At 42.1% G+C, this 24,312-nt stretch overlaps 1 protein-coding gene across 3 annotated transcripts in view; it reads left to right on the forward strand.

Moving 5' to 3' along the window:
* Positions 1–1,461: 1,461 nt before the first annotated feature.
* The window catches only part of pde10a (phosphodiesterase 10A), an 88,598-nt gene continuing 65,747 nt past the window's right edge, over positions 1,462–24,312 (forward strand). For all 3 annotated transcript variants that reach the window (XR_014569896.1, XR_014569897.1, XM_083775646.1), the window contains exon 1: positions 1,462–1,844. Coding sequence is in view for 1 of the 3 variants with exons in the window: in XM_083775646.1 (XP_083631772.1) it covers positions 1,781–1,844 (64 nt within the window). In the remaining 2 variants the exon portion in view is untranslated. The remainder of the gene's footprint in view (positions 1,845–24,312) is intronic.

A 24,312-nucleotide genomic window follows, 5' to 3' on the forward strand; every position in this document is an offset into this window, starting at 1 on the left:
ACAGTACCCACCCGGCTCATGGTCTGTTTGAGCTGCTGAGGTCCGGGAGAAGATACAGGATACACAAGGCTGTCCTGGAAAGACTGAGGAAAAGTTTCTTCCCCCAGGCCATTAGGATTTTAAATGATGACATGGACCTTGGGAGACGGGCAGTTTGAGTGCACGTACGCACATACAACCCCCCCCCCCCCCCCCCTCTCCCTTCACATGGACATGACATAATACCTCTATGGACATTATTTATTTGTAGTCTAACTACTTTTTATTATAGTCTGCTTTTATAGGGTTGGAAGTATTTTAAATGGTTTTTAGTTTTAGTTTAGTCCTCTTGTCCTGTTTTACTGTTCACTGTTCTGTGGGGCTGACCTACATACATTTCACTGCATTTTAAAGATACTACTTTTTTAATATGTATGTGACAAATAAAGATTGATTGATTGATTGATTGATTGATTGATAGAAATGGAATTGTATAGCCTATACTATCCTCATAGCAGACCTTGAACTGTGCTTATTCTACAAGCTGTTAATAAAGTTTCCAATCAATCAATCAATACAATGACTCTGTCCTCTTCAGTGATGTATAGCCTACTAGCCTGTCCACCCCAAAGCTCATTGATTGTTCATGAATTTGTTAATTCCGTCATCAGGTGAGGTCATTGCCCGAAATGTAGCCCTGGTCCAGAGCGTGTGCTCTAAAGAAACTCTAATCTAAAACTCGCTAACGCTCTGGAGTCTGGACGGTGGACCAGCCTGGGGGGCTTAGCAGATAATAAAATAACTGATGGCTGACAACGCGAAGTTCATCCGTCCTTTTTTCGGCAAAACAACACCCTTTGTGCGAATGTGATGATGGAGTAGCAGCAACGTAGCGGAGCTACGTAGGCTACAGCAGCAACCTAATTAAACACATTGGAGACAGCCAGGCTGAGGCTGGTAGCCATTCACTCAGAGATGTGGCTCAGCTCACTGAGCTCAGCAGCAATACGCGACACCGGGGGGAACAGCAGCCAGCATCCAACCGTGTGTGTGTGTGTGTGTGTGTGTGTGTGTGTGTGTGTGTGTGTGTGTGTGTAACACGCGCGCATTTTCAGGAAGGGGGGGTCTACAACTAGTCAGCTGCGTGACTCTATCCCCCAAACAACTGTAGTGCGGTTGATTCCGTTCCACTGTTTCCAACTCAACTCGTATCCTCCTCCCATTTGTGTGTGTGTGTGTGTGTGTGTGTCGTCGCGTCGCCCCTGTTTCTCTTCCTTCATTTTCAGCTCTCTTTCTCTCGCACATTCACAGTTCACACAGGCTCTGAGTTTAGCTAATAGCTATAGCTGTCTGTCTGCCACGCCGAAGGAGGAGGAGGAGGAGGAGGGCGGACCGACGTCTAGCTAGCTACACCTCGGCGTGGTGGTGGTGGTCTGGAGGTGGTGGCTGGTGGGAGGAGGAGGAGGAGGTGGTGGTGTGGGAGATCTTTGCCTTTTTAGCCGTTGCTCGTCAAGCAGCGCTCAGTCAAAGCAGCGCTCAGTCAGCGCCGCTCACGGCATCGTACCGCTCAGAGCAACGGACCATTATTATAATATAGCACTTCCATCCGGACGCGTTGTGTATGTGTGTGCCGTGCGCGCGTGCGTGTGAGTGTGTGTGTGCGCGCGCGTGCGCGCGTGTGTGAGTGTGTGTGTTGGGGCTGGCGTCGTCGCTGCTAAAAACGCGCACAAGTTTTTCTGCAGCAGAGAGAGGTGCGTCTTTCTCCCTCTCGCTCTCCCTTTTTTGCGCTCAACAATCCGACATGGAAGATGGCCCGTCTTCAACAAGCTGTTTCAGAAGGTTAACGGACTGTTTTCTGGGTGCAAGTACGTACTTCTTTTTTAAATGTATTTATTTGTATTTCTCCTTCACTTTTAAGAACAGAAATAACTCCATTCTGACAGTTTAGCCTCTAATATGTATGTTTGTGTTTCAATTTGCTCTCTGGTGCTCCAGTGCCTGCCTCTCTCTCTCTCTCTCTCTCTCTCTCTCTCTCTCTCTCTCTCTAAATTGAATTTGTTTGACTGGTGACAGAACAAATTGCCGTACACCTTATAGCTTATGAAATCATCACTATGTATGGCTTAGAGAATACATCCCTGCAGTGTGAGTATTCACCAAACCTAATGAATGACAGATTGACAGCTAGGTTAGAGCAAGGGTGGGGACTTTACTGTTGGAGGTTGTAGCTACCTGTATTTGAGTGTTTTGAGTGTATACAAGTGTCTTTATTACCCCCCCCCCCCCCCCCCCCCCCCCACACACACACACACACACACACACAGGAGATATATGAACTCTTGAGACACTTAAAATAAGTTGCAGAGATTATACAAATGAGCTTCATTATAATGCTACATTAAACTTTGCCTATCTAGGCATTTCCACTTTGACACCTAACTTTATAGCCAGCGCCACACATGCCCCCAAGCTTTTAAACAAGGTCAATATTTCATTACATACTTTATTACAGACAGCTACCATCAGAAGAAAAGTTTCAGCGCTTGCATGGGTGTTTTAAGGCCACCGCAGGCCTTATTTGAGAGTCATTCATTTCAGCATAGGTTTTTGTCATACACATTAGTGGTGTATACTCACACACCAAGTTCTCAACAATATTGTTAGCTGTGTTTTTAATCTGGCTTGCTTGATGATGCCAAAGAATACACATAGCATTATAATGTGATCATGGAATGTATTATTGAAACATGCAGGTATCCAACACCCACATACCCCTATACCCTCACCCCCCCGCCACACACACACACACACACACACACACACACACACACACACACACACACACACACACACACACACACACACACACACACACACACACACAGGGGACAAGGACAAAGATTTCAGAATACTTTCCCACTGCAATATATTAAATCGTAAATATGCGTAACAATGCCAAGCATTAATATGAGATTGATGTGGTGCTTTGAAACTTTATTTGATCTTAAGCTGGCTTGTGGCAGGTGTTCATGTAAATAGATCAAATCTAACAAAACAAAACCTCCATTTTATTATGTGTCAACGCACAGGATATACTGTATAACATATTGGTTTCCATATAATTTGACATAAAGCAACTATTATCACATTTCTGTGTTATTGGTATGGGTTATTATTTAAATAGCTCACACTTACAATTGCTACTATGTTTTATTTATAAGTGTGAGTGAACCATATTCAGTTGATCGTAGTCCACCAGGGGCCTATATTAGGCCCTCTCCACTTTCCCCTCCACACTAAATATAAATCTTGCATTGTGAGCTGTAGAGCTGCTATTTTTGCCGAATGTTCAGCCCAGAATACAGACGCTATAGGGTTTATAGGTGTATAAAGGACTATGGTATGTTTACAGCTTAATATAGCTTTTATCGGACCTGTAAGTGGAAAAAACTTGTTTACATCTTGAGATGATGCTCTGGACTGAAGCTGAGTTTTTGCCCGACAGTAACGATATTCAATTCATTATGACAGCTAGTGTTTTTATGACGTGTTGGTGGTTCTCAAAATGGGGTATTTGAAGGAGTTCCATGGGGGTCCCCAGCTAAAGTATTGATTTTTAGGAACTAAATGGACCCTTACAGGTCTGTAAGCCTGCTATGGGGGACTAATGGGTGCCAGGGGGGTCCTTGAAATTAAACACATTGAGAATCACTGCTCTCCAACTTTAATGTAAAAATCATGTACTTCAAAAAATCCACATGGAAATCCACAGAGGACACAAGCATTTGTGTTCCATTTGTTTTCTTGACTATCAATGGGATGATTACCCTCCTGTCATTGTCCCTGCAGAAACGGGGTCGTTTCAGCTGAGTTGCCCTCTGTTCCGAGGGCACAGACGGCAAATACATTCCTCTACGGAGAACCACAACCTCAGTTCATAAATCCTGCAGTGTTGGGTCACTCAGTCTGTCGTTGAGCTCATGCTCAACTCTTAAAATTCAAAGTCATTTAATAGTCCACATGAACCTTAGTGTGCGACTGTGTGTCCTTATACTGGAGGTGAACATTCCGCAAAAATAGCAATTGACGATAGTAAAATAGATCTATAAGCTCACAATGCTTTGAAAGCTTGTAGATATTTATTGTGGAAGGAAAAAAGGAGGGGGCAGATCCCTGGGGGACGCCTGTCACTGAAGTATAAGTTGAGCCGACTGCTGTAGTGGACTGTATGACAAATAGCTCAAGCTTGTAGATCAGCTATTTAAAAAAAAAAGTTTTTAAAATCTTTTGAACGTGTAACCTAACCCATATAGAGGAACGCCCAGTTTTGTGAAAGTTATTTTATGAACTAGTTCAGTTCACAGTTCAATTTCTTTTTAATGAACTAGTTCAGTTCATTCAAAAATTTGAACTAAAGTTCATGGTTCCAAAAAACAAACTATTATAGTTATTTTTCTTTTTTTTAATTTTAATTATTGCCACAGCCTATAGCCATATAAAACCACATACTTTATTCCTATTGGAAATTAAGTCCAAACCTTAAAAAACAACAACTTTGGGATTAATAAAATGACAACTTTTACAATATCTCCATTGCCATTATCCAAATTAATTCCTTGTAATTTCTTTACATTTTGGAAAAAAAATTCTCTTTTGCAATGTGAAATGCCACCGAATTCTTAATCCTTTTCCTTGTCTTTATGGGCACACTTGTGAAAGCTGCATGCTTTTAAGGCAAAAGTTTCTGAATGTTCTCAGTTCTCACAGCCTGCATATGGGCGTGCTGAAAATAGCTGATCTACAAGCTACAAGTAGATCAGCAATTTTCAGCACGGAACACGTTGTGCGACAAAGAATAAATCTGGCATCGCTGCGCTTCACTCACTGTGGGAGGGAGATGTATTTTTTTGGCCGTTCGGGGCGATATGGACACTAAGCTATTGGAAGCTATTTTTCGTGGCACATTATGTTTAATCAAACAACAAGTTTGGGTCGGGAGTCAGTTCTGTGTTTGCTGTCTGCGTGCGTGATTGGATCATCATCATCATGCCGTAGATGCGCGCTGCACACTCCAGTGACGGCTGAGTAAGATTAGTTAATTTGTGTCGGATAAGGGCTTATTGGTGGGTTTTCCGCTAGATATTAAGGCCTGTTTAGGGTTTGTTTTAGTGGGGAATTCGCCTGGAAGGCTCTATGGAAACACTCACTCTTGAACGAAGTTGAACGTGAGAAAGTGACATTCACACGAACGTGTTCACAATGACGTTCAAGTAGAAATACAGTACGTTCAGTTCAGGGACAACACTGGGGACGCCAGGTTGAAATGGTTAAAGCATGCCAGTTGTAGGCTTATCATGTCATTATCATGTGTTTGCCTGTGCATTTATGTGTGTGTACATGTGTATGTGCAATTGTGCATGCATGTGTTTATAGAAATGTCCCACAGTTCTGGTTAGTATCAGAGGTCATGCTAGGGCAAAGCTTAACCCATTTTGACCTGGGAACGATTCTACGATTCTCCTCTAAATCATGACAGTTTTCTGAAAAACCCATGTTTCTATGTCAGTCGTTCTCAAACATTTTTATGCCCGGGACACCCAAAGATATATGAAATTGACCACCGACCTCCATCTGAAAATATGTTGTTCCAGGGACCTCCCCCAGAAGCAAAGATTTGAGTTAAAAAAGTTAGTTCTGAAAGAATATATTCAAAGACTTGAGGCACATTTTCACAATTTTTCAAAAATAGCAGACCTACATGCTCGTAGTGAGCTTGTAGATCTGCTATTTATCAATAGCTATACTATAACATAATCCTTAAAACACCAACAGGGGTTCCCGCCCATAATGGATTAATATGATCTGTCAGGCATTTCCCAGCCCAATTGGACGTGGAGGAATTGCTTAACTTCGTGAAGAAAGCGGCATTGTCAGTTAGGAAGTGCTCACGCTGGACATTTCCTGCCATACTGCATGCCATCTCTCATAGCACAGTTTTTCATCCTTTTGGAAGAAGTCATTCAGTATGACAGCGGTTGTATCAACTGACTATCTGCATATTATTGTCATGCCTGGAATATGATTATGAGTGCTCGCTTGCTTGGACGTTGAATTCCATACGTAATTACATACATCCTCGCCTGGGTTAATGCCAAATAGTTCCTTTATTTGGTTTGTCTGAACAGCCAGGAAGGCAAGCCCTGTATTAGCGTGTTGTGAAATGTGACTTTCCTTTTTTTATGTCAGCCCCTACTACTACGAGTCTATACGACACAGCCTTGCTGCACACACACATTGTGTCGTTCGAGCTGCGAAAAGTCAGTGACATTTTCCTCAAGTACATTCCGCTGACCCTTTGTGGGACTGGTCACGGGGTCAGGTCTTGCGGGGGAATAGGAAAAGGCCACATACATGTGGATCTCTCCAGGTCTTGTCCAAGTGTCATGGCTCATAAAAGAACAGTACGTGGGGATCTGTGGTTCTCATTACGCCGGGGTCCCCACTGGCCTCTCTGCAGTGGAGCTGCGGAGTTCAGCGCGGGTCCAGATGTGGGACAAGGCAACACGATCCTGCCCCTAATGTGGCTCAGGGGGACAGGGTGCAGCGCTACATCAAACCAGCCGTTTGAGGAAGGGATGCAGTGTCTCCCAGGCAGCAGCTCCGGTCACAGTGCACGGTCACGTTAACCCGCGAATCTTGGCTCAGTCGTAGGCCGGCTGGCCCACGTTCAAGTTTAATTCAAAAATGAGGGAGGAAAAGGCAAGCACAGATATAACATGATTTGTCGAGGTGAAGATTGTTATTAAAACACTTTTCGGCAGATTATCATCTCTCATATTTATAACTTACCCTTCGTCGCTGCAGAGGACAGGGCTTTTCCTGGTTGAGTCCGAAGGTTGACCTGATATGTGACTGTATAGTAGCCGGGAGAGAGCTGCAGGTTAACTGCAACCGTACTGTTAGACTGCGGATCAAGGGACATTCCTTATCTACATCTCAGCTTGCCATTTATAGCCCTCACCCTTTAAGTCTAATGACCTGGACCATGGCAGTGGAAATGATGCAAATTACATTTCCATGGAAATCTGTCTCTCTCTCTCTCTCTCTCTCTCTCTCTCTCTCTCTCTGTGATTCTTTCTCTCTCTGATTCTCTCTCACCCGCAGTGTCAGAGGTGTGAGCTTGCATGTTTGTGTGGCGGTGTTTGTTTTCACCATGTGGGGGGTGTGTCTCTTTAAAGTGGTGTGATTGCTGGTGCCGGTGATATTAGCACTTTGAGGTCAGAGTGAACACAGCACTTTCTTAATATGACACCCTCGTTCGCGACAATCGCATCGATTTGGTGGAGCCAAGAAAAATAAAAAGGAAGTGGCCTTTTCGTCGCCATTCATTCGTCCCTTGATTCGTCGGTGAACACACATGCTTCACCAGATACCTGCATACTGTACAGTACATGCCCCTTTTTGAGCCTCAGGTGGCTGAATGAATAAATTACGACGACTGAGTATGAGTAGAGTCAAAGCCTTTTCATTTGTAAGTCTTTCCACCACTTGCTGAATGTCAGCGTTGCACGATGTACACCAGCCTGCCCGCTAGATAAGATAAGAACCACATGCTCGTCCCACCTTCTGGCAGAGGGAGTCCCAGGCGGACCTGCTGACGCACACACTCACACGCCCCTCCCCCCCAACCCTCTACTGCCTGCCTCAGCCTCATGTCAGGAAAGTGAAAAGTAGTACCTTGGCAGTTTGCCCATGACTCTCTGCCAAACGACGAGGCGCTGCTTCAAGAGAAGTGGTCTTTTCCCCTTTTCCCTCTCATGTGCATTTATTTATCTATGTGTCGTTTCAAAAAGGGGAGAGTCTTGCTCACTGTACGTCATGGCCACTGCACTGTAAAAATAAGGCCTTCTGTTATTGACACGACTCTCCCCTTTATCCTGGAGACAAAGCCACCGCTTCGGCTATGTTGCATAGCTCTGTCGTGCAAATGCAGGTCTGCTGCGTTGGAGACTGGAATGGAGATGTTTGTCGGAGCTTACGGGCAGGAACGGTTGTTGCTTTTTATCGGTGCTTTGAGCATTTATTATTCAGCGTCACAGTACCATGCGTAAGAAACAGCTGCGTTCCCTGTGGCAAACACTGGGAACACAACACTGCTTTGTTTGTTTGATTGTTTGCTTGTTTTCTTGTCAAGCACAGTCGCTTTAAATTGCCTAAGATGGAAGATCAGTGACTTTGAATTAGTTTTTTTCCTGATCAATCTGGTAACTCATTTGGTAAAAACATGTTATTTATTCTTTTAGCTGAATCTGTCTTGAGAGATTCTCTGGCTAACTAAAAGAGTCAGTGGGGTGACCTTTACTCTCTTACTAATCACAACTCCAATTGCATTTCACGGTAAACTGCCGGTAACAGCCGCGGTGCTACTGGGAGAAGGGGCTGCAGCTGCCGGGGAAACTGGGGGGGGATTATGACACTTGACTGCCGCTCACTTCCGCGGCAGTGCGTTTGGTTCGACATGCGTTGCGTTATGGTTACACTCGCTCTCTCTCCAAATTTGTGCACATTGAATTGACATTCGTTTTGGTCCCAAACAACATCTCAAAAACTACCGGCCTGGATTGCTATTGAATTTTCTGTGCACCTTCGTGATCTCCAGAACATGGCTGGCAGAATGGATAATGTTTTCCGGGACCCCTTAACTCACCGTTCCAGTTCCACTAGTGCCACCATTAGGCCAAATGATCCACTTGCACACTTTATCTCAAAATCGAAATCAACAGATTGTCATTAAATGAAGTAAAGAAAATCCTCTCAGGTTGGACAACATTTTATTATTTTGTTGACTGATTCTGACAGGACTTTAGGTCTACTATCCAGGATAAAAAATCTACTGTAATCTGCTCACTGCGAATACCCTAAATTGGCCTTAATCCAAGATGCCACCATTGATGACCTATTATATAATATTTTCTCAATTTCATTATGCTTTAAGTATCATGTGACGTGTCAAACTAGGGGGGTTTCATCATTCTGAATCCATTCCAAGCACTAGTTTTGCACAAAAAACACTCCTTGGACTAAATTTGGCCATAGCCACTTGCCCAAATGTCCCCAAAATGTGCTGACCTCATCACATTTGTGATGACGGCTATGGCCGTTTTTAGCCCAAGGAGTGATGCTTGGAATGGATTCAGAATGATGAAAAACCCCTAGTTTGACACGTCACATGATGCTTAAAGCATAATAAAATTTAGAAAATATTGCCTTATACTGTAATAGGTTGTCAATGGTGGCATCTTGGATTAAGACAGATTTAGGCTATTCGCAGTGAGCAGATTATGGTAGATTCTTTATCCTGGCTAGTAGACCTATCCTGTCAGAATCAGTTGAGAAACAAAATAATCCAATTTTGTCCAACCTCTGCCATTTAATTATTGGACTATACTGATCTTGGTGACCCACATGGCCTTTCAATATGTGAGTGATACCATGACCCAGTGGTTCTCAAACATTTTTATTTCAACGACTCGCATAACTCTGAAAGTGTACAAATGGACCGGTAAGGTTCCATTTGGTTCCATTTGTCAGAGTTACAGACCTATAAGGGTCCATTTGGAACCCCCTCGTCAAAGTACCCTGAGGGTCCTAGCTAGGACCCTACATTGAGAACCGCTGAAAAAGACAGATTACTGAATGGACGCTCCTGGGAGACCCCTTGGCTTTAGGCCAACATTTCCATTTGAACACAAGAGAGCATGTTGATAACCTCATGACCAGAACTGTCTTCAGTTGTTAACCTCACACACTCACAGTCTCACACACACAACCTTCAAGCTCCACAGTGATTATCTTTTCATCAATAGGAATCAGGTGTGTAGAAAATGTCTCGTCTCTCCCAGTAAGATAACAGAACTGTATGTGGAGTGAGGGTGTCACATACTGTGTGTGTGCATGCGTGCGTGCGTGCGTGTGGTCTACCTTAAAAACCCTTTGGTGTGGTATGGGCTTTAGAAGTGGTCCGAAAATGGATTCAAACGTCATTCTCAATAAAATAAATACGCCATATTATGAGCACACTTGAACAGTGTTTCATTTACGAAAAAACATAAATAGTTTAAATATGAAGATACACGGTTTCTGCCCAACAGAGACGATTATAATGCCCCCACCCAATTTGGACTATTTCCTAGTGACAGCAATTTTCCAAGGATGGCATTGTCAGTCGGTTCAAACCACAGTGGTCCAGTTGGGTGTAGCCTCCTAAGGCCTTTTCACATCAAGTCAGTTTATTTCATCTGAAAATACCACACGTTAGTAAAAAAATACAAGCTTATGTTATGCCCATCACAGCTCGCACAACTGCAACATTGTTTTTCCGTCATAATTATTTTCTGAACCGGTTTGACATTTTACTGTTTTCATGCATCAGCCCATAGATATTTTTGCTTGGCCTTGCCTACAGGCTACATAAGCTATTGTATATTAATTGTGCTGTATCAGAAACCACGCAAGAGCAAATAGTCAAATGTGTTTTCCTATGGCCAAATTGTGATGGCTTTGTGTTACTGTATGCTGTGTTTACCCAATCCTCTCCCCATCTCTGTGTGTAGTGTGTGAGAAAAGGAGAAAGAGTAGACCATGCTTGCTGGTTACTATATTTCTCTCCCAAATTTATGGAATTTCTTAGATTTTTTATTTATTCAGTCATGACAATCTTTTGAAAAATGTTTGAATTAGTTTCTAATTCATGAAAACAAAAAATATATATAAAAAATAAAAAGTTGGGAACAAAAAAACAAAAGGGATATGTACTCATGAACCATAGAATTGGGTGGCAACCACTGCTGTAGACAGATGGATGAAGAAAGAAAATAGAGGACACTACATGTTTTTTTACTAGTATCCTCACTAGCTGCACAGGCTGTACCTAGACTTTTTCACAGTCATAAGCAAAGAAAATGAAATTGGACAGAGGTCAACCTCACTGTGCGTAAATACTTCATTCAGGACAGTCCAAAGTACTGACGGAGACAGTAGTCTATGAATTATTTGTCTGGTATTTATATTTTAGTTGACCAGCTTCATTCAAAACAGAACATGTTCTCTCCTCTTTGCCAAAATAGGATGAACTCGATATTACAATTTCCTTTTATCTAGAAGCAACAATAAAATGTCATCCTCACGGCTGCTTGAACTTGGTGACTCCATTCCGTTGCTGTCGGGCAGAAACATGTGATATCTCCATATTTGTTTTTTCTGAATTAATACCAAAATTCATCATACAAGAGTGTCACACAAAAGTAGGGAAAATAGCAGATCACTCACAACGCGTTGCGATGTGACATGTTGGTGAGCTTGTGGATCAGCTATTATTTTTTTATGTCTTGAAAATAAGAACGGTTTTGGACATGCAAGGTTTCTACCCGACAGCAACGATTTGCTAAAGGAAATGCTTTGACGAGAGAACATGACAGACCAAGGAACATTAAAATCACAAGTGGATTTACACAAAAAGCTTTTGCATATTTGCACTACCAGTTTGCAATGAACTAAACATTGTCGAGATCAATTATTTTCTATACATTTTCAGGCTTCTTTTTTGTTTGTTGTTGCTTTATTTCGAGAGCGTAGAAAGAAGAACATGAGGACGGACAGTTTGATTGAAAATTGTATTAACAGTTTGTATAATGGGTACAGTTCAACAAACGTACAGGTCAATACAAAATCTGCTAAGAGGATAAAACCAGAAAAAGCACTAAGACTTATTTACATCAGGGTCCTCCATTTTCAATTCATCAAAACATTAAAGACATACTTCTATGCAAAAGATATAATCTTATTAACACAAAAAAGGGAACGTGTACAGTATAGAAAAATTCCGACATCCCATTTCTCCGACTATGCATATTCGCTTGCGGTTAGCGTTAATGATAGGGTTAGTAATGGTGCGAGTCGGACCAACGCGCCGTCTTGAAGCCTAATTCACACTAACTTGAGAGACAGTGTTGCGTGCCAAAAATAGCAGGCCTGCAAGCTCACAATGAAATGTCAACCTTCTGAACCTTGTACACAATAATATAGGCTTGCTATGAAACATCCAACATCGATATTTTGAAAAGTACTACTTGGAGTGTAAGGAGTAGCATGTAGTCTAGAGCAGACCTAGGCATTGTGCGGCCCGCGGGCCAAATACGGCCCGCCGGCTGATTCTGACCGGCCCGCAAAAGATTACTTGATAATCAGAAAATAAAACATACTTTCTAATTACCTTATGGGTGGACTAAAACCGCATCGCTTTTATTTTGACACAGTGCAGTGAGTGCACACAATCTGCACGTCAACTGTGCACGTGAATTGCATGTGATTGAGAACCTGTCTTCCTTCCTTCACCCTCCTCATATGTGAAAATGTCGGCTTTTTGGATTTATTGTTAACAACGTCGGTGAATGCAAATAGCCGTGAAGCATGCAGCTCCACAACACGGTAGGCGCAGGCGCATGCTTTGATTACGAAACTTCCTTGCAGGAGGACAAGTTAAATCCCATTATGCTTCATTGCTTTATTTAACCCGCTCTAACCCGCCTCGCCAATAAAGTTAAGATGTTTTAAGATGCTGCCGTATGGCGTTGTTGCGCCCAGAATGTGGCATGCTTCTGAAGTTCAGAACGCTTGGGCGATGCGCCGTGAGCTTGTGGATCGTCTGTTTTCGGCACACGAGTCCATCGACACCGTTGTACCACAAAGTAAATCTGGCAGAACGAACGTGCACACATCAACATACAGCGCCTGCCATGCTGCCAAGTCTCAACAATACCATAACTGGTTGGCTTATTATTGTTTGCAGAATGGTTGTGACTTAACATCTTTCGATAGTAAGCAGCGTGCCATGGGTTGTGAAAGTGGCACCTCTAGTGTCCTCCGAATGGAACTATTAAGAGAGCTACCTCTAATGTTCTCATTGTTAAAAGAAAATGCTAGTATTTACAGGACTTGTAATTTAAACAAAAACATAGTTTTCAACTGGGAAAGGAAACGTCTCAAGCCTGCAAGTAGAAAGTAAAAAATCACACCCATGTGAAGTGAGGGGCGCTCTTATTGTACATCATCATGATGTAAAATACTAAAATAGTCACTCTGCCTATAATTTGAGTCAAATGTTTCACATTTTGTTTACCATTGCTTTGCAAAACAATGCCATTTACTGCTTTTATGCATTATTATGCATAATTAAGTACTAGTGTCCACCACTGACTATCGGTAGTATTTACATGTCTTTTACCTTTCCCTTTATCTCAACCACACTATTTGTGTTCTCTACCACAGTAGTAGTTGTTATTTATCATTAAGCCATGGACCCCATTCTACACGGTGATGTAACTCTTGAGTGTGAACAGAACCAAATTTACCCCATTTGTACATAACCAGAGTTCTAGAATTGCACATGTTTCCATTTGGTTAATAACGGGGACTAACTAACTAGAATTAGTTAATGAAGGGGCTGTGAAGTGTGTGAACTCACCTGGGATTACCATTATACACTTGGATGTCATTCAAACCAAGTGCCTCTGAACAGATAGTTAGTTACTTTCAATAATTTTATGACGAACATTGCAGACGTATTTATGAAATCTCTGACATATGAGACCTCGTGTGTTTTACATACCCTTGTTGAATCAAAGCATATTGAAACCATGTGCGTTTAATTTCCCCCAATTAAAATGTCCATAAAACGGAGGAACACCTGTTGGACCTTTGTTGGACTCTCCATGATGCCCCTAGATCACTTAAAGAGCAGCTGAAATGGAAAATAATTATGTTTTTTGCACTTTTCGCACACTGACATGCCCATACTGTATATGGACATCTCTGTATCTGTCAGTCCACGTCCTTTTTTTGTGTCAAATATGTTATTGAACAGATTATAAACAGATTATAAATTGTTAAACATTTTTTTTATGAAACAAAAAGAAGAAAAAAAAGACAAAAGAGAAAGAAATCCCTTAACCCTCCCACCCATACTGCTCAGTGACACTGCATACTATATAATAAGATGATAGAAAGCTCATGGAAAACATCTGAAAAGAAAATGGCGTACAGTCAACCATATCAATGGTATCCTGTCCATTAATTGTTTCTACTCAGTTAATGGACAAGGGGAAGCCAAACCTTATCAAACTGTCTCTCCCTGTTTCTCAGGAAATGCCTTATTCTCTCAAGATGAAGTGTACTAGTCAGTCACTAATCCTTTTTAAGTGGTGCAACCACTTCTACATCCAGCTTGCAATGACCGTGTACCTGTGTGTGTACCTGTAACCATGAGCATGAGTGGTGTGCGCATGTGTGAAATTGGAACGAGAGAAGTATGTGACATGGCTGCCACCTGCTGGACGCAAACGATACAGAGAAGAAATTGGAACGATACAGAGAAGAAATTGGAACGATACAAATTGGAACGATACAGAGAACCAATAGACGGGAGTTGCACCACTTGGTTCACACTGGTGTGATTTTATGCAGACACAAGGTATGGACTCTGTATCTGTCAGTCCTTAGTCCATATGGAGATCCCTGATCTCATCAGTATATGCCCAAATATGGGCATGCTCCCTATGGAGACACTACAGGGCTGCTAAGATGGCAGCCAGACGGTGCATTACAAACACTCCCATTTTGTGTGTGTGTGTGTGTGTGCGTGTGTGGGCTGCGCAACAGTGAGGGTTAATAAATCAGACTAATATCGCACGAACCGCGGGATATTAGTCTGGGGAGGCTCAGCTTGGATTTCATTTCCAGGGGGGGCGGGTTGAAACATTTTCTCTTTGACGCAATTGGTCAGAGCTACTGTCAGTCAAAGGTCTCAAGCATTGAAAGTCACTGTACCAAAGCCCGCCCATATTGCATACCGTGTCCCGATTGGCCGCCCCATTTCTCTGGTGTAGGAAATGGGCGTACAATTGAGCCTCTCCAGACCGTAATCCGCCAGCAGGCAATTATTTTTTGCCAACGGCTGATTTGGTCTGGTTTATTAACCAGGCTACAACAGTGACACTTTGTTGTGAAAACCAACCCAACGTTATTTGACAGACAGACCCAGCCAGGGACAAACATAGCTGTCTATAGGAGCGGTTGCAACACTCAAAAATCACACTTGTGTGAGGTGAGGGGCGCTCTTATCATCATACATCACATTCCGTGCTCAGCCAATCAAATAATTTCCGTGGTACACACGGAGACACACAAAGCTGGCCATAGGAGGGGCTAGCGCCCCTCAAAGATCCAGAGTTGATTTGTGTACAAAATGTAACCATATATTCAGACCAATACAATAAATTGTTTATACTTGTACACTATTGGAGTTAAATTAACACACATGATTTTGCTGTGTTGGAAGTGCGAGAGCTGAACAGGGAGATGCAGGGACATTGGGTCTGTTGTGGTTCTTTTCAAAACCCAGGGTGTGGTGATGTGTGCTGTAGTCAAGACAAGTGTTATGCAACAATACCTCACTGCCTGAACCCAGGCTCTGGTTTTTACACAGGAAACCCAATGGCTGACTCAGGCGGTAAACTCTTTGCCAACTAGGCTCAAGCCTCTCACAAACATATTGTAGCCTATACTGCCCAACAATAGTGGGTACAGTATATCCAGATTATCCACCCATGCGACCCATTACTATAAATGTAACCACTTAAACCCCCTCTATATTTATAAAAAAGGACCTGAGTTGCAATTATACTTGGTACATCAGAATATCGTTGCTGTCATGCATTTCTTTTTTTTGTAAATGAACGCCCTACTCAATTATCCTACAACGTCACACAAAAGTATGAAAAGTAACAAGTTTGAAACACGCCACGCTTCGCGCTTTTGCTATTTTTGAGTTTTAAACCCCCGACAATACATTTAACTCTTGGGAGTTAGAAGTGGATAAAGTATGATTTCACTGTGCACCGGCATTAAACAATTGCCCTTCTAAAGTGTGCTTATGTGAAACCCTCAAATGCATGCTAGCTTTGACACGCCAGATTTGGGCTAATGAAAGTGAATGGAGAATGATGATGTCATAAACGGTTTGTTCCAACAAACAGGCTCAAGGATCAGCGAGATGTTTTTTTATGACGTGCCAACAAGATTTAGAAGGAGACGTTTCACTCCTGGTTCACCACATTCCTCTCGGATAATGAGGAGCCGCCGGAACGGGGCCATTTTGTTTGTACAGTTTGGTTATTAATCACTGTGATTACCACCGATAGACGACGGTGTCTGACTGTGCACATGTGAGATGTCACTGGTAGTCTCTGGTGGAAAGTAACCAAGTACATGTACTGTACTTAAGTAAAATTTTGAGGCATTTCTTACTTTACTGGAATACTTCCAATTATCAATAATGTTACTTCTACTTACATTACATCTTAAAGACAAATATTGTACTTTAAAGCCCTAAACACACCAAAGGGTCAGACGGTTTTAGCGTTGTCCCTGCCGTGTGATATGTCTTGTTGAAGGTTGACCCACGTTGACCCTAGTGAATTCAACGCATGGAATTTAATGGCCCAAACTACACCAAAGGGTCGAGACGGTTTTAGTGTTAACTCCTTGCAACCGTTTGGACCCAAGGAGTTGCATGGTGACCCTTTGGTGTGGTTAGGGCTTTACTCTAATTTGTTGTTACTAGTTACTTTGCAGATTTGTATTACAAAATCACTTCAGACCTATATACTTTCTACAAACTAAAAAATAGTTTTTATATATTTTATACATTTGAAACTTGTAAAATGGGACATTCTGATTCATAATGATTACTTATGGTACCTTAAGTATATTTTGATGACAATACCTTTACTCAGGTACATTTTGAATACCGTACTTGTACTGTAACAGACTATTTCTTCAATAGAGTATTGATACTTTCACTTAAGTAAAAAAACTAAACTAATTCCATCACTGCTGGTATTTCAAACCAGCACAGTCAGCGCTCATGTAGTTTTTATTTTAATATATACTTTTTAGATATTTTTGGGTATTTTTCTTAGAAAACAGTCTTACTGCACACCTATGGAGGACAGGTGCGTCAGACAAAGCAACTGTAGGAATAGAGTTTATTTTTATCCCGCACACTGTCTGCCTTTATTGATAGATTGAAAGTAGGTTGACAGGAAATAGGGAGAGAGATGTGGGGGTGACATGCAGCAAAGGATCGGGAGTCGAACACGCTGTCAGGCTGGATTGCCAGCCTATAGGTGCCCGGACCGCTAGGCCAGCCTGGGCCATGCTCATGTATTCTTTAACTCAAACATTCGCATTGCTTTCCCTTCCCCTTGTTTCTTTCTTGATGACGGCGTCTAGTGGGAAGGAAAATGCTGTGAGTGCGGTTTGACTCAAAGCCTCAGGTCAAGTCGTGGACCAGGACCTGCCTTTACCGCAGCGGTCTGGGTCCTGTCTCTCTGCAGCATGTGGCCTACCCCTGGGGTTAACCATTTGAGACCTCAGCATCTGGGACGCAGCAGAGAGTCAAATTCTGTGTGAATTTATCCATTTCGTGTATGACTGAGAGCGTACAAATGTAACCGAGTGGACACCTTATTTGTACACTCATGTATTTGTGCATGGGTTTAACTCTCAGAGTTATAACCCATTAAAACCGGGGAAGCATCTGTCATTTTAGATTTTAGCTACCGGTATATAGATCAACGTAAGTTTCTTAGAAAACTCTTAGAACATTGGTTTATTTAGAACAGTGGTTTTCAAAAATAGCAGATTTACAAGCTCACATTGTGACATTTCGTCCTGCGCTGCATGCGGGCAGGCTTGTAAATCTGCATATTTGAACATGTGTTGGGGGGGGGGGGGGGGGGGGGGGTCAGTTTTGATTTTAGCAGTGAGCCCAGTGTCTCTGATGTCATGGAGACTGGGCTCACTTCCTTCCTGGACTAAATGTTGTCTCAGTAAGACAGCCCTCCCCCTATCCACAAGGAGGAGCAGTGTTCCAAAGCATTATGGGAATTGTAGTCCAGGAAGTAAGTGAGCCCAGTGTCCATGACATCAGAGACACTGGGCTCACTGCTACAATCTAAAATATCTAAAACCACATATTACACACACACAGACCCCCAGGAAAGTGTTCTAAATCTTCTAAACGTCATTACAAAAAGGGTGAAGTGTCCCTTTAAGTGCTGTAAGCTTTTGTGAAAATGCATACATTAAATTAACCTGACTTTGCCAGATTGCGGCAGTATTGAGTTCACCAGTTCCCTCCTCCTGCCTGCATCTGGGATCTCTCAAGCAGAAACGATGAACCCGGAAGCAGCGGGACAAACGTATATCCATAATAATTTCGAGTTGTAGTCTTGTTAGGTTGTGTTTACATTTGCGCTGTGGGAGCGCTTCAATATGTCATAAGTCTCGTGTTGATCCCGCCTCTAGCAGCCTCATACAGCCGCATATCGCTCCGGCCATAATTCGACCGGAGTACATCATCTCTGCCTGAGAGTTCCCAGACTCCCTGCTGGCAGAATGTAAATGTTGTCCAGCAGGGGGAGTGGTTTCACCCGGCTAACATTAAATAGCCCTATATTCCGATAATAATTACTATAGAGGGTTTTTGAGTGGTGCAACCACTCCAAGGAACAGCTATGTCCCTATGTCTCTATGTTTAGAGTACCAACATGTCCCTATGTTTAGAGTACCAACAGGGGGCACTGTTGCACCACTCACTTCAGACCGGTCTGATTTTTCAGTAACGGGGTCATCCCATCTCTGTATAGCTGACAATATATTTACAGATCGAGATACTAATTATTCCAAACATTGTGGGGCTCCATCTCTTGATTGAATGACATTTGTAACCCACCTGGGAAATGTATTTCTGTTTAATGGTGAGACTAGCCTGGAAAGCAGATGAATCTCCCAGTGTGATTTATTTTGCAGCGATCTTAGTGCCAGGTGAGATGGGGAGACACTTTTTGTTTTAGCCAAAAACATCACTTTTACAGCTAGTTTAAGTTTAAATTCAGAACTTATTTGAATGAATACAACTTTTTTTTAACCACTCTGGTTGGTAAGCCTGCTGCTTAGACCCTGGTGTCTGGTAGGACTCCTGCTGCTTAGACCCTGGTGTCTGGTAGGATGCCTGCTGCTTAGACCCTGGTGTCTGGTAGGACGCCTGCTGCTTCACAAGTCGTCCAGCCTGAATCTCATTATGCAGCATCTCCCCTGTCCAAGACCTGTCTCTTGTGTGAGTGGCAGGAATGGGCCTTAAAGAGTAGGTAACATGTGGTACTACATTTAATTGTGTAATAATTGTGAACACAATGGTCAATACAACTATAGTGTCATTGTGTGTACTTTGGGAGCTGTCAGAAGAAGGAGGTAACAACTCCCGAAGCACCGCCCATTCACCTCGGAAAGTCACGAGTCAATATGGCGCGTCATCAAGGGGTGTTATTGTCGGGCCCCCATAGGATTACATTGAAAAGTGACTGTGGGAATTACCATATTAAACACTCTACTAAGGGAGTAAATATATAACTTTGTTAACGGCCATGACCGGGGATATTTCGGCTATCACACGTTGTGTTTTCTTAATAATTGAGCAGACCGTTTTTGCAATATTCATAGTGAAACAGGGCTAGCGTCGGTGGCTAGTTGCGAGGGGCTTGTCTTAACTCTTCTCCAGGCTGGTTACAGCGGGCCACTGAGAGGCAGCTATCCCAGAATGAGTGCTTCTCTGTGGGTACTAGTAGGCTATAAGCGGGGTGACTTGGCATGATTATTATGGAGGGTTTTTTTCTAGACAAATGATGAACAATAATCATAGTAGTAGTAGATAATTAGAAGAAAGACTTTAATAACATAAAACATTTAAATGTGGACCCTGTTGTAAACAAGTATAATGCTTTATCAGTGTGTCCACTCCACAGTAATTGTATTGAGTTGTGCTTTCATGTTAAATGTACCCATTCTGCAAACTGTTAATACACACTTAATTAATTAAATCAATTAAACCGAGCACTTTTTGTCCGAGGTTTTCGAGACATAAATGAAAGATTGTGAGTAATTTCGAGTATGCATAAATCAGTAGGCTATAAGGCTATTAAAATAATATGAGGGTTTTTGTATTTGTCACTCTGTTTTTATTTCTGAATTTACTTCTATTTGTAAAAAACAAAAAATGAATAAACAGAACATTTAAAATAATAATAATAATATGAGGGTTTATTCTGCTGGGCATATTGGGCCGGCCACCTTGGCTGACGGGATTGTATTTTACCGGACAAAGAATAAATTAATCTGCTATATTTTAACGTGAATGTTTGCAGATACATGCATGATGCACCCATGCTTTACACCTCGTTACCTTAGCGCTGCACTTCTATTCTACACATGGAACCAAACGGTCCGTTTGGTTCCATTTGTACACTGACTTAAATTAACATCGATTTTACACTATAAATTGGGGTCTCAGAGGTAGAAATGCCAAAAATGGGATCCGTAGACTAATGCATGTCAAACTTGGGGTCCTTGAAAAAACTGGTTGAGAATCACTGCTAGAGCCGTAAACATCTTCTCGTAGCCTATGGTGGTCCCTGACATTATAGGCATCTTCAAATGGGGGTCCGCAGGCTGATTAGTGTCAATTTGGGGGTCCTTGACATGAAAACCTTTATATATTGCAGTCACATGTGCTTGCTTAATAATATCAACGTTCCCATCTTTTATCATCTACATGCGTCGGTCTTGGTTCAAATTATACCTACTTTTGGTTCCAAGGTATAATTTGAACCAAGACCGAATATCATTACGTCGGATATGAATTGCAAAAGCAGATTGAACGCTGGCGAGCCATAGTCTCTCTAGACAGACTGCATGTTGACTCGTAGGGCCGTAGAGATTATACATTATATACAGTATAATTGCGAATTGCAAACATAACTACTTTTAGCTGATAAAAGTTCACCAACCACCACCAACCTTTTGTTTGTCTGCTCCATTGAAGTGCAATGAAGTCCTCCTCAGCGTGTCCTTCCTACCAACTGGCTGCGTTCCCAATGTTATTAATTTATCATACAATGGTAATAATAACCATTCTATCAACGCAGTTAAAATATTTAGCCATAGGCTACAACATGATTTATGATGTACAGTAGTAGAAATAGACGACCTAGACTATAATTATGCAAGGAATAGGCTAGCTTGAAATGTGGTTGTTGTGCAGTGATTCTCAAAATCGTAGAATGTCATATATACATGATTATTATATTCATATAGGCATTTATAGTTATGTAGGCATACGCATACCTCTTCAAGTAGAGAAATGTACATTGCTCAATGCTCAGCTTCAAATGATATTGCAACAAAATGTGAAGTATCACTTTTATTTACAATACAAAAATATATATGACGGACAATATTCTGCAGTCTCCCCGGAATCCACAGAGCTCTGGACCATGGTGGCGGCGTTCATGACACAGGCAATGTCCCCCTAAATGACAAAAGACTTGATTAGAACGGTAGACTAGCCCACTGTTACGGACTGGAATATATCCCACTAAATATTAATTTCATTTATGCAAAAGAAAAATACTTGGAATGCATGTTATCATACACGAATTCCCCCGTCCCTACCACAATATTCCCTTTTGATTATTCAATTCTTACAGTAAATACACACTTGATAGACATGTAAAAGGAATGCTGCATAGAATAAATTATTATCAAACCGATGCAATCGCATAACGTGCGATGCTCCACCATGTATCGGCTGGTTAGCATAGCCAAGTTGGCAACAGCTAATACTAGCAAAGTTTACTTACACGTGAAACAGTCTGGACAGTTACAGGAATCGGTGGCCCTTGTGTATGGAAGACTCATCTTTCTTCTCCTGGCTAATCTTTATTATTTGTGCTTGTTATTAGAATAACAAGCTGCTTTCGTCCACATAATGTTGCTGCATACTGTAGTGTAGTGTGCGGCTGTGCGCCCGGCATCCTGGCAGTCGATGGGCGTGTCGAGTTAGCATTCCACCGAGACAAGATTTCGACCTCCCTTGATGACGCTGCGGTGCGTGTCATCAGGCAACCCAAAGTTTATTTCTCCAAAATGGCGGATGTCGATCATTTCAGTTGATAAAGCTAAAATATCAAATGTGGCTCCTCCCCCAAAAATGTTTTATATATAGTTGACATACTTAAGGGTTTTCTGAGAGACGTGTGTCAACAGTTTAGCAAATAAATAATATGTTACCCTCTCTTTAAACCTGGGCATATAGTAGACAGTGGTGAAAAAAGAACTCAAATGTATCAATACTGCATTATAGAAATACTCCTAAAAGTCCGGAATTCAAAATGTGCAAAAGTATTGGCATCAAAATGTACGTAAAAAGTACCAAAAGTAAAAGTACTCATTATGCAGAATGTCTCATTTCAAGTTTTCAAATGTATAAAAATCTTTTGAATAAAGCAGATCTACAAGCTCACAATGCATTGTGAGCTTGTAGATCGGCTACTTTCAAATGGCCGAATATGAAATGGCTGAAGTGGTTAATGTATATTTTGTAATAATAATCAAGATCTACAAAGTAACTAGTAACAAAAATGTTCTAATGTAATAGAGTAAAAGTACAATATTTGCCTCTGAGATGTTGTGGAGTAGAAGTAAAAGTACTGGCAATTGGAAATACTCAAGTCAAGTGCAAATACCTCAAAATTGTACTTAAGTACAGCACTTAAGTAAATGTACTTAGTTACTGTACACAATTGATAGTATAGATGGGTTGCAGCATTTAACACTGGGTATTTTTCCATGCACAGAACTGCCCCGTTGCGGTCTGCCCCGTTGATTGGCTGACATATTGTCCCAGGCCCAGGACCAGTGTTATGTTGCCTTGTCCGCTTATTATAACCATATTATTAAAGAAAATAGATGCCTCATTGACCGCTGCAGTTCATTGGAGCGACGTGTCTCCATTGAAGGCAGGAAGTCAAGCGGAGGCAATTGCTGAAGGCACGCTGCGTCGCAGCCCAAGTGACGTCACTCATGCGACTGGCCAATCACAGCACATCTTTTCCAGGACTTATGTTACGCACGCGGAAGCTTGCTTCGCAAGGAATCTCAGGAAAATTGTGCCTTCAATTTTGACACGCGCCCCAAAGCTGGAAGAGGCGACTACCTTTTTATGTCTATGATTATAACTTTGCTGTCGGGTAGAAACCTATCTCCATCATCCATCCAACGCGTCACACAAAAGCATCAAAATGAGCATATCCACAAGCTCAGATCGCAGCACAAAGCGACGGATATTGAGCTTGTAGATCTGTTTTGAATGAGGTTACCACCCAGCAGAGGCGAGAAGTGACTTTTGGCTTGTTTTTCTGTAAAGTCTCTTCTAATTTGGTAGTTCTTTTTTGTTTTGCTTGTTTCTAAAGTGGAGTTGCTTATTTGGACTAGGTTTAAATTGGTTAAACCTATCTTGATGCTGTGTGTATGTGTTCATGTGGCCTGTACTTCGCTTCTTTTGGGCTTGTTTTTGTAGACCTGACCATTTCTCTTTGCAAAATCTGGCCCAGGACACAAAATGCATGGCCCCCATTGCAGTCCTCACAACCCTGAGTGTCATCGTGGTCACATTAGGCTGAGCTGTGTGGCTCTAAAAGAAAAGGGCTTTTTAAGGGCCTATACAGAAAAATAGCAGGAATGCCTGTAATGTTCCGGACAAAACGCTATCAATCACCATCATTCTGGAATGGTGCTTTTTGGGCCAAACCAATGCTTTCTTTCAATATGCCTGACTTGTGGTTAATCCAGAACTGTGTGCATGAACGCTGATCTTTATGATAGCGGATAAAGATTTGAACTTTCCCGTTCTCGTGCCCACAGTTACAGGTTTGTTGAACGTCAATCTTGCTGGATTTGCACTATCACTATGTTCTCTATCGGGTGGAAATTGGTATCGTCATGTGCAAAAGTAGCAGATCGACTAGCTAAAGACGCATCGCTTCACGGCGCATTTGGAACTGCTACTTTTGATGCTTTTGTGTGACGCTGTAGTATGATAGAAGTATGGCAAATTAATTTAAGAAAAAACACAAAAAGGTTTCTGCGCAACAACTGCGATACAGTATGTGCTACAAGTGGCTCTTCTTGCACAAGAGACTGATATGCAAGGCGCACGGTGGCGCTGTCGCCTCACAGATACCGGGTTCAGTTACCCCCGGGGGCACTGGGGGCATGTTCTCTTCTCCATTCGACAATATGACATTGATTAAAGTTGAAATGAAGTAGAGATTTTACTCATCTTGAATTTACAACAAGAGAGTACCTACAGTCGCAGTG

Source organism: Protomyctophum parallelum, assembly GCF_964188405.1.
Source record: "Protomyctophum parallelum genome assembly, chromosome: 10".
Taxonomy (NCBI): Eukaryota; Metazoa; Chordata; class Actinopteri; order Myctophiformes; family Myctophidae; genus Protomyctophum; species Protomyctophum parallelum.